Source organism: Corvus cornix, chromosome 7 (assembly GCF_000738735.6).
Source record: "Corvus cornix cornix isolate S_Up_H32 chromosome 7, ASM73873v5, whole genome shotgun sequence".
Taxonomy (NCBI): domain Eukaryota; kingdom Metazoa; phylum Chordata; class Aves; order Passeriformes; family Corvidae; genus Corvus; species Corvus cornix.
Window position 1 is genome coordinate 31,028,399 of NC_046337.1, and position 12,985 is coordinate 31,041,383.

General features: G+C 37.8%; 1 protein-coding gene across 2 annotated transcripts in view; it reads right to left on the reverse strand.

The window, feature by feature from the left end:
* GLS (glutaminase) overlaps positions 1-12,985 on the reverse strand; it is a 59,630-nt gene that overhangs the window by 13,124 nt on the left and 33,521 nt on the right. Inside the window, exons 12-15 of one of the 2 annotated variants that reach the window (XM_039555041.1) lie at positions 11,741-11,917; positions 10,487-10,618; positions 8,940-9,032; positions 6,325-8,107 (exon numbers count right to left, since the gene is read on the reverse strand). In XM_039555041.1, the coding sequence (XP_039410975.1) occupies positions 7,961-8,107; positions 8,940-9,032; positions 10,487-10,618; positions 11,741-11,917 (549 nt within the window). In that variant the 3' untranslated portion in view covers positions 6,325-7,960. Of the gene's footprint in view, positions 1-6,324; positions 8,108-8,939; positions 9,033-10,486; positions 10,619-11,740; positions 11,918-12,985 lie in introns of those variants that run through there. The other variant, XM_039555040.1, reaches the window with a different exon arrangement.

A 12,985-nucleotide genomic window follows, 5' to 3' on the forward strand; every position in this document is an offset into this window, starting at 1 on the left:
AGGGTATACCCATCCCCATCCCTAAATTTTGGGAATGATTATGTTGATTTCAGAAGGTACAAATACTGGGAAGAAGAGAGAAAACTGAGTACCAAAGCTGCCTTCACTAGATTACAGTGAGTATGGCCATGCTTGCTTCCACCTGCTGTTTCCAATTTCTTCTGGTACCAATGAATTATCACACTTTTTGCTTTTAGAAACAACAGAATTAAGCACATCACTGAAAAGACCCCCAAAATATCAACTGAGCATTTAATCATTCTTCACTAGACTTAAGAGCTAAAGTTGGCTGATTCTACTTTCTTGGTTTTGGGGTTTTTTTTTAAAAGACCTTTCATGGATATCCATAAACTCAAACTGTGCCAGCAAGAAAGGTTTTTGAACACCTAATAAGGAAAGCCAAGTTAGAATAGCAGTAGTGAGTAACAGTGAATCAGGCAGTTCCACAGAACCATGAATTAACAAGAGGGAGTCAGTCACAGAAAAATCCAACCTGGCTCCTGTCATGGATGACCAAAGGTGTTACTGCTGCATTGTTGGCCATGAACAGTATCACAAAGGAATGGTAGGTCAATTAAGCATTTCAACAAAAAGTTTACTAGATCAAGTGAAAGATTTAAAGCATAAAGACTTAGACCCTTCAAGTCACAAGACAAAGACAAAGCAAATTTTCGTTTCTAGGTGGCATGCATTTGCCATCAGCAGCTTGGACGGCAATACTTCAATGTTGCTGCCATGTCCAAAGCATCCAAGTTATGTAAGAAAATGACGCGCTCAAAAAGTTTCACTTACTCCACTATCAAACTTTTTCAGCATTTCTCATCAGCAATGAAACATTTTGTCAGTAAATAATGGTGGCTGGTAGTTCAAAAATGGTAAAATAATTATTGCAGTAAACTATCACAGAAATGTCACGATACCTACTTTGGTAGCTCCTTTTCAAAGACTAACCCCCTGCTAACAGTTCTGCAACAAAGAGCATAGGGAAAATATACAGAAACCTTAAAAAGAGGAATGAATGCTAAGCCATTGATCCTGGGTGCAGGAAAAAAAAACAAGAGCCTTTGAAGTCATGGATATAGACATCACTAACAGTGCAAGATTTGGGACCAAAGGACTGGGATCAACCACAGTCACATGAATCAAGTGGAATGCTGATGGGTGCTTTAGTGACACGAGCTGTGTTAAGCAGACAGGACAAAAGGATGTCTGCCTTTTCAAGGACCTATTGACACACTGATACCCACCCACACAACAGAGTAGAGTGGGGCAATGCTCCCACTTTCCAGCCTGTAGGCACTTCACAAATTGTGGGTGACAGTTTACTCTTAAATACAAGACTTGGAACTGGAATTATTCCCAAAAGAAAGGATTTTGCTCTCAAAGGACATAAGGCACCTGCACTACAAACAGACTGACTCCACCCTACCGGTTGAAAGCAGAATGGAGAAATCTTACCAGATGCTTGCAGTCTACTCTTGCCGTGAAGGCTCCTTCTAAATACTAGGATCAAGTTGCTATAAATCTTCTTCTAATTTTTAGGCTATGTATTCCTTACCTGTTTTCCTCATTTTGGAAATATTTATTAGCTTAATCAAATCTTCTGCCTCCCTGCTTTTATCTTTAAACACTGCAAACAGTCATATTACTCCCCATCAGCCTTGGTATATAGGACAAAATGTACTCAGCTGGATAAGCCTGCTTCTCTATGTCCTCAATCATAATTCTTAATCCTGCTCTGCAATGGCATGAGTGGGGATTTTTTAAAACATGTTTAACCAAAACAGTTTATTCTCAGATCAACATTACATTTTAATTATTTGACTTGCAATAATTACAAGTTGGAGAAATTTAAGAGAGAGGTCCTTTAAAAGAAGTGTGAAATGTACTTTCCATTCAGAAAGTAAAAGCCACACATATAACCAAAGGCAGGTCTATGAGTCCAAAAAACCCCTGATTATTGCATGAGTAATTCCTGAACAAACAATAAAGTTGCCTGCCTCAAGGAAAAAGCTGGGCTAGTGAATGACATCAACAGGAAATGAGTAACATTATCTCTTCCTATCACTCCACTTGTGTTCTCAGTTCATTGTTTTGACAAGCGCTCTGATCACAAGGGGTCCTAACAGTAACATGCCATCCCTCAGCAAATTACACACTTCCACATTTGCATTTAGCCTGTTGGGTTTCAGCAGAAAAATAAAGGGAATATGGCCTTTTCAAGTCCCTAAATCACTTCATTTCCAATGACATAATGAAAAAATACTTAGAATCCAGCAGGAAAAATACAGCAGGAAGTGAAAATACTAGTTACTGCTGACCAAAAGCCATTTTTACCTATGCCACTTCTAGGACTCCCTAAAAGCCAACAGATTACAACATGGTGGTAAAATCATCATGCTCAGTGAAATGACAGAAGTCACCATCACAAGCTACAAAGGGAAAATTCCAATTGTAGGTTAGGAAAAAATTCTTCAATCAAAGCATTAAAGCACTGGGATAAGTCACCCAGCCAGATGACAAAACCTCATCGCTGGAGGTTTTCAACACTTGACTGGCAAAGCCCCTGAGCAACATGATCCAACTGACACTAGATGGTTCTTTGAGCAGGAGGCTGGACTGTAAGATCTCCAGAGATCCCTCCCAGCTTCTGTGACCTCATGGTTTCCTTCTCAGGTTGCTTACAGTCACTAGTGCCTCCTGCACCTCATACAGATAGGTTACAGTAACTGCACCTAGCTAAGTAAATCTGACCTGATTTAAGAAAAGATACAATATGAAAATAAATTTCCAATTCACAGTGTGCACATGAATTTTGTAAAACCACGTAAAGGCACAGCTATGTGCCAGCTGAGTCAGAATCAGAGCAGAGCAGCAGCTAAAACAGGAAGCAGCACCTTCCAGCAGATATGCTGCTCCACGTGCCTGCCTAGCACATAAAATACATCAAAGTATGCTTGGCTGGAACATTTTTGAGGATAGAAAAACATTCTAGAATTACTTCCTTTTCCCCTCGTCCTTCCTACAACCCCGTTTCCTCCTCAGCCTTAGTGCTGAGGTGTCAAAGTGTCTATTATTCTCCAAACATCCCCCTGCCTTGTCCTCAGTCAAGCACCAGTGACAGCTTTATTGCCTCAATTAAGTCCTGCTTAAACTGGTAAAAAACAACAAACAAAATACCCAACAAACTTCCCCCTACCACACTTCTGCCACTCAACTCCATTCTAGGCTTTATTCAGCTAAGCTGCAGCCTCAGATGTGACCATCACGTACCCCTGCTACGCGCAGAAGAAACGCACGTGGCATTTTTAGGAGTAGCTGAACCATGTGCAGAGCGGTGCCACTCAAGTCTTGCAAAACCTTTTAAATGCTCAGTGTCCAAGTGATACCAAAAGTCTGCAAAAGCAGGATTAGATGCCAGTAATAAAATTAACTCCTACTCACATGAAAATCAAAGAAAAGAGGGCATTTCTGTTTTGCACACAACATTCTCCAGAAGGAGCAAATGGCAAATCAGAAACCACACTTGATTCAAGGTAGGTAGTTTAATAATTTAGACTATTTAAATTATTCAACATACTGGGACACAAATTCCTGAAAGAAAATGGGGCTGTGCATGACTCAACCGTGTCTTTACATATATTAGTTAGTCATGCCTTTCCAGACTGGACAAATGTGGAACAGACAAGATGCCAGCATGATGAAAAAACAAAGCTTTAGTTAAGATTTCTACCCAATTTGAAGCCTCTTGCCAACCCTCCAACTACTACAGACATTTGTGGACTCAAATCCTCAACAAGACTCTGCACTGAAGGCAAATTATTCGGTGCATAAAGTCATTCTAATATGACATCAGCTGAAACAAGTTTTTTCTTCTTTCACTGCAATAACTGATTCTGAGCTCCCTTCAAATAATCTACAGAAATACATTTTAGAATTTAAAAAAAAAAAGTCAGTAAAAGCCTACAAACAATGTTTAGGATACTAAAACATCGTACATAAATTACGCTCATAATTAATTCCTTTGTTCACAAATTACTGTGCATCAATGACATGTATGTATCAAGACCAAGAGATATAAGAGCAATAAAAAACCAACATAATCCATCCCCCACCTCCCACCCACCCTCCTCTGAATCCATTGCCTTTTTATTCATCTACCCACCCACTGGTCTTCTGACACAAATACATGCTGAAAACCACAATATAAGAGGCAAAATAATTTTACAGTAAATCACCTGTGGCTCTTTCTTTATACCTACTACTCTTTTTCCTTCCATCATCTTTATGACTTTTAGAGAACAAACTCTTTTGATATGCGATGGTTTTACGTATAATAAACATACAGCTAATTTTACAACCATAGAACAAATAACTTCAGCTTATAAACCAGTCTACAGAAAAGCTAAATTAACAATTCTGACCATCCTCAGTATAGGAAGGCCCCACCATCACTACCAAAACAATGTGGGATTTGGACCCATCCTTGCTATACAGGATTTATTACAAGCTGTATTTTTCCCTTCATAATGCTCAGGATCAGCAGTTACTATGCTGGCACTGGCACCACTAACCATACATTTTCTATGTGACTGAATCAGTATCTTCAGAACCAGACAAATACACAGTGATGTTAATATTCTACTGCACCAGGACTTCTTTATCAAAAAAGCCACGGTGACAAAGTTTTGCTTCTTTGATTTTTGCTTTCCACTTTCTAAGACATCAGTTCAAAGAGAAAAATAACTAGATTATTGCACAAAATGTTTACAAAATCTTCAGGAAGTTTTCAGTGACTGGTTTAACTAAATCTGCTTATTCCACCTACTTTTTCAGAATCTTTTTTAGAACAGAGTGCTCACTATCTCAATTTCAATCTAAAAAACGTGTTTGAACAAATCTGTTCTCCATTGAGAGAAAAAAAATACAATAAAAATCAGCTTAAAATAAATTTATTAAACAATACAAAAATAAGCATGCTGGAAATCAAGATACATAAATAACATACAATGCAAATGAAAAATGGAAAACGAGACAGGTAACTTAACAACTGAGCCAAAAGGTACAACACAAATGCTAAAATAAAACTTTAAAAAGCATTTACATTTCTAATGAAATGTTAATGATGCTGACAAAGAAAAACAAACAAACAGCTAAAATGCTTGAATATCAAGAATTGCTATTACTGTAGCACAGGTGAACACTAAAACCGTTGCAGACTTCACACATGGAATGACTAAAACTCTGTGGCCCCGGCCTCTCCCACCTGCCCATCATGGGTGACGCCTCTCGGCACACCCAGCCCTGGCCTCGGCTGCCCAGGTGCCCTGCCATGAAGAGGAGCCTTCTGCACACATGGCAGGCCAGGGCAAGAAACTACAAGTGTGGGCAAGTTAAAGAACAGCTGGGTCAGAGGAGTCTCTTCCTGACCCCTCCTAGCTAGAAGCTGCCTTCAATTCTGAGGCAGGCTTCAAAAGCATATATTACAGAACTGTAATATATATATATATATTTATTTATTTAAAGACTGTGTAAGCTGTACTCTAAATATTCTTATTATGCATATTAAAGACCTAGTAGTTTCCTTATTTTTGTATTTCCCATGCAGGACTTGACTCTACCACAAGTTTTGCGTGTGGAAAAAATCTTCTATCTTCAACCACATCTTTAGAAGTGGCTTCAAACAGTACTAAAAATCAAGGTGGGTAGAATCAGATCAAGCAAATCCTGCATCTTGCCTTTTCCATTTTTAGTTAAATCCATAATGCATCCAGCAACGTCACCACTGTAAATACTTTTCATTAGCAGCACAGACACATTATGTTCCCTCTTGCAACTGAGGGCATTTCAGGTAAAGTAGTTCTGTGGGATCTGAATACTTTTTATGTCTCTGTAGCTACTAGTTTACTGTAAAATCCTCAAACAGGCAAGACATTTTTATAATTCAAGACTTTGCCTTTATTTTGAGGATAAGCACTAACAAACCTAACCTTATCATCAGAGATAAGAATATAAAACAGTTATTATTCAGCAATTCATGACTGACACTTATTACTGACATCTGCACCACAGATTTACCTCTTCATCCCAGTAGGGCATCAAATTCACTGAAAATTTATGTTCTGTGCTGTTTTGCTTAAATATTTTCATCCTAGGCTTCAAAGACAGGAAGCCCATCCTTTTACAATATTCTGCTAAATGAAGATAATTCAGGGTTTAGTCAGAGCTTTTTCAGATGTTTATGCAAAACCAAGAATACCTAAACAGAGTAATCAAGAGCAGCTTGCTTTCTCAGAGAACATAAGCTCTGTTTTATGCATCTTCCTAAACTCATAAACACCCGGATGGGTCAAAAAAGGGACAGGAAAAAACTAACTCTGCCATTAGGCAAAACTCACCTATCAACATTTTGGAGTTTTAGATAAACAAAAAAAGGGAGAGGGACTGGGGAAGGGAGCAGGGAGAAGAGGTGAAGGTGTTCCTACGGAATTGTCACTGTCTCTTAAAATCCTCTACCAGCTAATACCATTTATCATTGCTTGGACAAGTTTCCCCAGTTTGATAAACCAGGACTCTGTGTGATGTGTACTAGAGATGGGACATATCATATAATTTGCAAATTTATAAAGGAGAAAACTTTATAGAGAATGATTTTCTAAGATTTTTAGCATTATTAAGAATCTAATTCCTACAAGTGTTAAGAATTTAGCAAGTCTTTGACCTCTGTCCAGAACTGCCTCTTGAGCCTACCTGAAGCTTAAATATATCATTTGGAGCTACATCCTACTCAAGATACTCAAATTATCAAATTATGCAGTTTAAGAGATGCAGCTGCCTATAGAAAAATGCAAGTCCTTTTTCTCAGCAAGCTGACAGAGCTGCAAACTCAAAAACATTTCAAAAAGCAGCAGTTAATGATAAGTTCTCAAGAATTTGCTCGTGTGTAAGTAAGTGAAACCTCTCATCTTCATATACAAACATGCACACGCATTAATGGTTGAAAAGTAAGTTAACTGTAAACAGTTCTAGTAAGATCTACCTATCGGCTTCCCTCTGAACATATTTCCTGCCCACTGCTCAGTTGGTTACCACTCCAAACCCCAGATTGCTTACATTCCTTTCCAGGGTGGAGCACAGCACTATTAGTAAGGCAGACTTCTGAGTCATAACTACCAGCTGGCAGCACAAGCAGCAAGAGAGACACTCAAAATAATTGTGTCAGAAATCTCTCTGCTGCATTAGTTAACTTGCAAACAAGACAGGTTTTTTTCCTTCTCCTCCCTACTTCTCCCACTCCTGCCCAGGCATTTTTGCTCTCTTTATTACAACATTAGCATTAATAATTATTAATGGTCTGATTAAAAGAAAAAATAGTCTTCACTAGCACGGCATATGCAAAGGGTCTGTTTCTGCTCAAATTTGAAAGCTGACATTAAAAAAACCCTGATGTGGTACTAATATGACTCAGAACCCATCTCCACTTAATATACAATTATTCAGAAATTCAGGAATTTGGTGTATTTTGTTGAACACTATTTTATATTTTAATTAATATTCTATCTTTGCATGCTGACCCTGCTCAGTGGACACAAGTTCTTCCTCAGCCTCAAAAGTTTGTATACTTAAAATTCTCAGATATAAACAAAAATAAACAGATATATACCACTTTTGTGGTATATCTTCGAAAACACTAAGATTTACCTTTACTTTTTTTTTTTTTAACTAAACGTGTTCTAAGTAACTACAAAAGTCAGTTTACAGCTTTGGGTTTGTTGTTTGCACATGATTTTTCCCCACATACCCTTGAACTTTGACAATCTTTTTGGTATAGCATACAGAATTTACACAAAATGTATATATAAATGAAACACCAGGTAAACAATATTCAAACCAAAGTTAAATCTAGAGATGCTTGAGGGTTTTTAAAATGAAGAATTTAATGAAACCAGAACCCATTCGTTTAGTTCTGCTCTCCCCGACCTTCCATTCTATACACTACGGTTCTGGAGATGTCCTCGTTTGATTCAGGTGACACTTTTTTCCATACTGTTTCTTTTAAAGCAAGTTCTTGCTGGAGATTCTCATAGTCCATTGGTCCAAAGGAATGCTAGTTGTTCAAGCAACATACATTATTTATTAGTGTACTTGAAGGGAAAAAAAAAAATCCATACTTGCAGTCATTGCTAACAGACTCAAGTTTCTCAGCTCCTCACATAAACTCTTAGTTTCTCTTTTCCACTTATAAAAAAATCAAATTCAAAACTGGGTATTTTTTAGATGTATACATGCAAATAGAAGCACTTTAAAAATCATTCTACTTCACCTATTGAAATCTTCATGTCTTAGTCAAAACATTAATGGTATTGAAAACAAAGAGGTTTTCCTTATCTCAACACCTCACACTTGTATCTTTTGTGTAGCTGGAGTGGATTCAGTTCATTCCCAGAGACTGCTTACGCTGCTCCCTAAGTAACAGGCTCTTGTCTGCAGCACTATTCATGCCCGAATTCACTGCCTGTGCAACTCTCAGCAGGTCATGTGAGGTCAGAGATACCCCCATGAAAATAAAGCTAAACACATCTCCTGCATTGCAGCACCCAACAGAAAGGCTAAGCCCACCAGCTGGTCAAGTCTTTATTAAAGGCAACCAGTACAGTAAAACTCTTTGCAACTTAGATCAGATACCATCTACTTAATCTAGCAGGGGAGATGAACTGTATGAAATGGAGTTCATTTCTAATATGAAATTCTACTACAAAAAACCCTGTGATAGTGTGGTCCACCCAGGCAAGTGTCCACTAATAATGTGCACTAACTGCGTTATCTGAAAGCTTTGATGCAATACATGTCATTGAGCAGTTTGGCATTTAGAGAAGAACTTTTCCATATTTCTTCTGAAGTCTACAAGCAATACTCACTGAACACAGACAGTAACTTACCCGCTGATCACCACCTTCTCTGCGAGGATCAAGCTTTTTTGCAAAGTGTCTCAAATTATCGTAGTTATGGAAATTGCACAAAGAAACCAGATCCTGCAAATATTTAAGAACATGCATTATTATCTGCATATGATAGCCAAATGCATATACGTTAATAATACTACCCCTTACATTTTGCATCATATCCTAGTAACTTAAACCAGTAAGAAGAGAGGTTGATTTAATAAATCAATACCCATGTCTGTAAGGCCCTTTAAACATTGCACGACTATATGATAAAGCTCTAATAATACCTTTAAACTCCTTCTAACGAAGAACGAAACAAGGAGCAATTTGCAAAATACCTATTTTAATAAATTCCTACTCCAGCTGTATGGAACATTTCAGGAGCAGAAAGAATAGCCTGGGCTAGTCCAGTACATCAAACTGCAGTCTAAAGAATGAAACAAGGAAATGTGTGACATAATGGATCCTAAGTCAGTTTGAGTTACAGCATGAAAGGCTGTAATTACAAAACTTGGCAACGCTGTTCTATTTTTAAAAGTGAATGTTACATTCATGTTACTTGTATGCCATGATCATGTATCAGTTTTTGGGTCTCATTGGAATGCAGAATTGACGCAGTAAATCTTCACCTAGCCTGCTGTTCCAGGATTTTAGAGTTAAGTTACCAGCACAATTTCATATGAAATTTAAAGTACTTAAACTAGAATTAGTAACATCTTAATTTGAAGCTGTACGAATGTAAGATAAATAGAAGCATGAAAAGTTTTAACTGCTGCTCAACCTCCCATTTATAATTAAGCAATCATTCATTACAAGGTAGTTTTAGGGAGAAAAAAGGAAGAAATTTTTTACATTCTCCTCTCCCATAAAACATGTTTATTAATCATTACACAGTCATCCCCAAAATCTCTCCTGCTTCTAATGCTGCTATCATCAGACTATCCACAGCCCTTTCACTGGCACAACATAAAGCTAGGAAGAGCTTGCCCAACAGCTGGGTATCATGTATGAAGACATCTTTTATGTCACATGGTTTACAAAAATCAGTTTAAAAATACATCAGAACGGCAATATTTCATTACAATCTTTTTCTTTTATTGCAATGAAATAAGAGTTGCATTTCCCGTGTTTTGAAAACTGCACTTTATGACAAGAGAGGGAAAGAAGTCTATAAATAGAGCTCTACAGTTTTTAATGCAATATACTGGCATCCAGCACTTTTGTTACTTCATGAAGTGTTCCTTTTCAAAGCTTTTCCACAACAGATTTCTACAGCGTTTCTGGCATCATATTTTAACACTCACTGAATTCAAGTGCTATTTATTACTAAAAAGCAAATATCTATTCTTAGACTTTCACCCTTGAATCAATGAAACTTGTTCTGTAGGGAACAATCACAAATCACCATTTAATTCACTTAGATCTCAGCTATGCCAACTGAAACTCCGTAAACATCAGCTGCAAAAGCAAAAAAAAAAAAAAAAAAAAAAAACCAACCAAAACCCAAACAACCAAAAAACCCCAAGGGCAATGCTGCTTACATGACAAAAGTGAATTCCTTTAACACTGTTGCCCATCTTGTCCAAAGGAGGTGACCAGCACATCAAGCCCATGACGTTAGGAACAACCAGAAGAATGCCACCAGCAACTCCAGATTTTGCAGGAAGACCAACCTATAGAATAATCAGAGAATTACTGGCCTCTGCAGATGTTCCTGACTATTGTAACACAGTGCATCACCATTTTCCTGAAGATTATTGTGTAGCATTTATAAAACATGTATCTGGAAGGCACTTGAAGCCAGGAAAGCATTATTACTTATCTCTTTTTAGATAAACAATAACCTGATGCAGTTTGTGACAATCCGAGGTTCAGAATCATAAAACTATTTGCTCTCAGAATACAGTGAGTCAGTAATACTGTGAAAAAAGATAATTTAAATCTATTATAAAACAAGCAACTGTGACTAAGCAGTAGTACACAAGTGTATGTCTCATGAACAGCTTACAACAAGGTGGTAGAATGAAGCTGTAAAAATCTTGACTGGAAAAGGCAAAAAACAAAACCACAAGAAAATTGCAGAGTGTCTACGAAATCATACAATAACCTACTTATTTACAATATGAACAAAGGCATTACTTTTTTCCAGAAGGAACTAACATGTCACACATCCTCATAGCTCTCCAAGCAGCAACTCTTAGGTCACACAACGCCACCATAACCACTTTTACGTGCATGCACTAAGGAAAAACTAAAAATGCTCAGACCAGAGTACTGAAAGTATCAATAAGATACAGTCCATCTTGAAATATTTACATGTATGGAACACACTGCTAGAAAACAGGAGCACAGTACATGTGCTGTGTGTGACAGCCATTTTTACAACACATAAAGACAATTTCTGAGCCTGAGTTAGTGAAGGAAAAACAACTGTCTGCAAAGGCTTTCTGCTATCCTTGACTCCCATACAGCAGGATTTCTGCAGCCATGTTTTTAGTTCCATCTGCATCATGACCTGTTTCTCTCATGAACAGCCTTTCCTAAGGAACAGTATTCATGTTTTGATAGGAAAAGGATTCCCAAATGTGAAGGCAGAGTGCTATAAGGTATGTGACACTAGTAGTGCCATGAATCTTAGGTGAGATTTTCCCTTACAGTGTGTTCAATTTCTAAACAATTCATGTAATGCCCTCTCCTCTGCCTCAAAAACAAGGAAGCAACCCCTGGAACACAGAAAATAATAGCACAGATTAGTCTTCTTGGTCAGCTGTAATTAACACTTGGAAAGTACTTACATGGAAGGCAAACTGCCCTGAAAAGTCATACATGCCACAGGAATGCATCAAACTCAAGGTATTCCGGACTGCTTCAGGACTCAGGACTCTCTCACCAGTGATTGGGCAAAAGCCACCATTAGCCAGAGTTGCTGCCATCACACTTGCTGACTCACATGTTACTTCTATTGAGCAAAGCTTATGGAAAAGAAATAGAGATTATAAGCATTGGTACTTCTAGCACAGTAAGGCCAACTACAGCAGGATCAACAAAATACAGAAATATTAAAATAACATCTCAAAATCACCTGTAACATACATTTGTTACAGATGACACTAGTAGCATCAATTAATACAGTCTGAATCTTTCTACTATAAAGATCCCAGTGACAGTGTTTGTAAGCCCTCTTAAAAGCTGGGGACAGTATTTTATGGGTTAGTGTCTCTGCTCAATTCCTCCCCCCACCCCCCCTTATGTTCCTTTGAGAGGAAGAGGTCTGTAAAACAATCTCAGTATTTTGCATCTGCTTAAATGGCAAAGCCACAGAATGACTGCTTTTTTCAATTTGAGCTAGTTTTGTGTGGTGGGTTCTTTTCATTTTAAAGCCTTAGAAGATCCCACACATTATTAGAAGTACAATTTAAAGCTGCAAATTCTAGCACATGCAAGTATTAATGCCAGCACTTCCTGCTGATGCAGCCTTATTTCGCCTTTCTCATATTTAATTTTTTATATAGTAATTATACAACCACACCATAGTTTTTCCCAGGATCCCTGCTTCAGTACAGACTATACATACTTTGGTGACACATCAGGAAATGTGATATGATGCCATCACCTGATGCTGCCTCATTTCTGCAGAAACCAAAAGATAAGTTGGTTTCAACCTGAAGCTGAAATGCTGCTCTAAAAAGTAAACAAACTAGTGCTCGTATTCTTGCTTTTGCCAAACAGTCATTACATGATACTTCATGAAGTTACCTAAGCCACGTTTGCATGAGTAGTTACTACCTGGAATTCTTATTTTCCGGGTGCCAAACTCAATACATCCTAGTCCAATCAACTGGAGTTGCAAATCAAGAGATTGTCAGAGACGCATCTAAAATGGCAACCGTGTTTTAAACATATGAAGTATTACATAGTATCACCTACTTTGAAAAAAAAATTGTTTCTAGCTTCTCAGTTTAAGCACCTGCATTTTGTACCTCGGTTCTCTAATCTGAGAACAATCCATCCTCACTTTACAGAGATAATAGGCAAATACC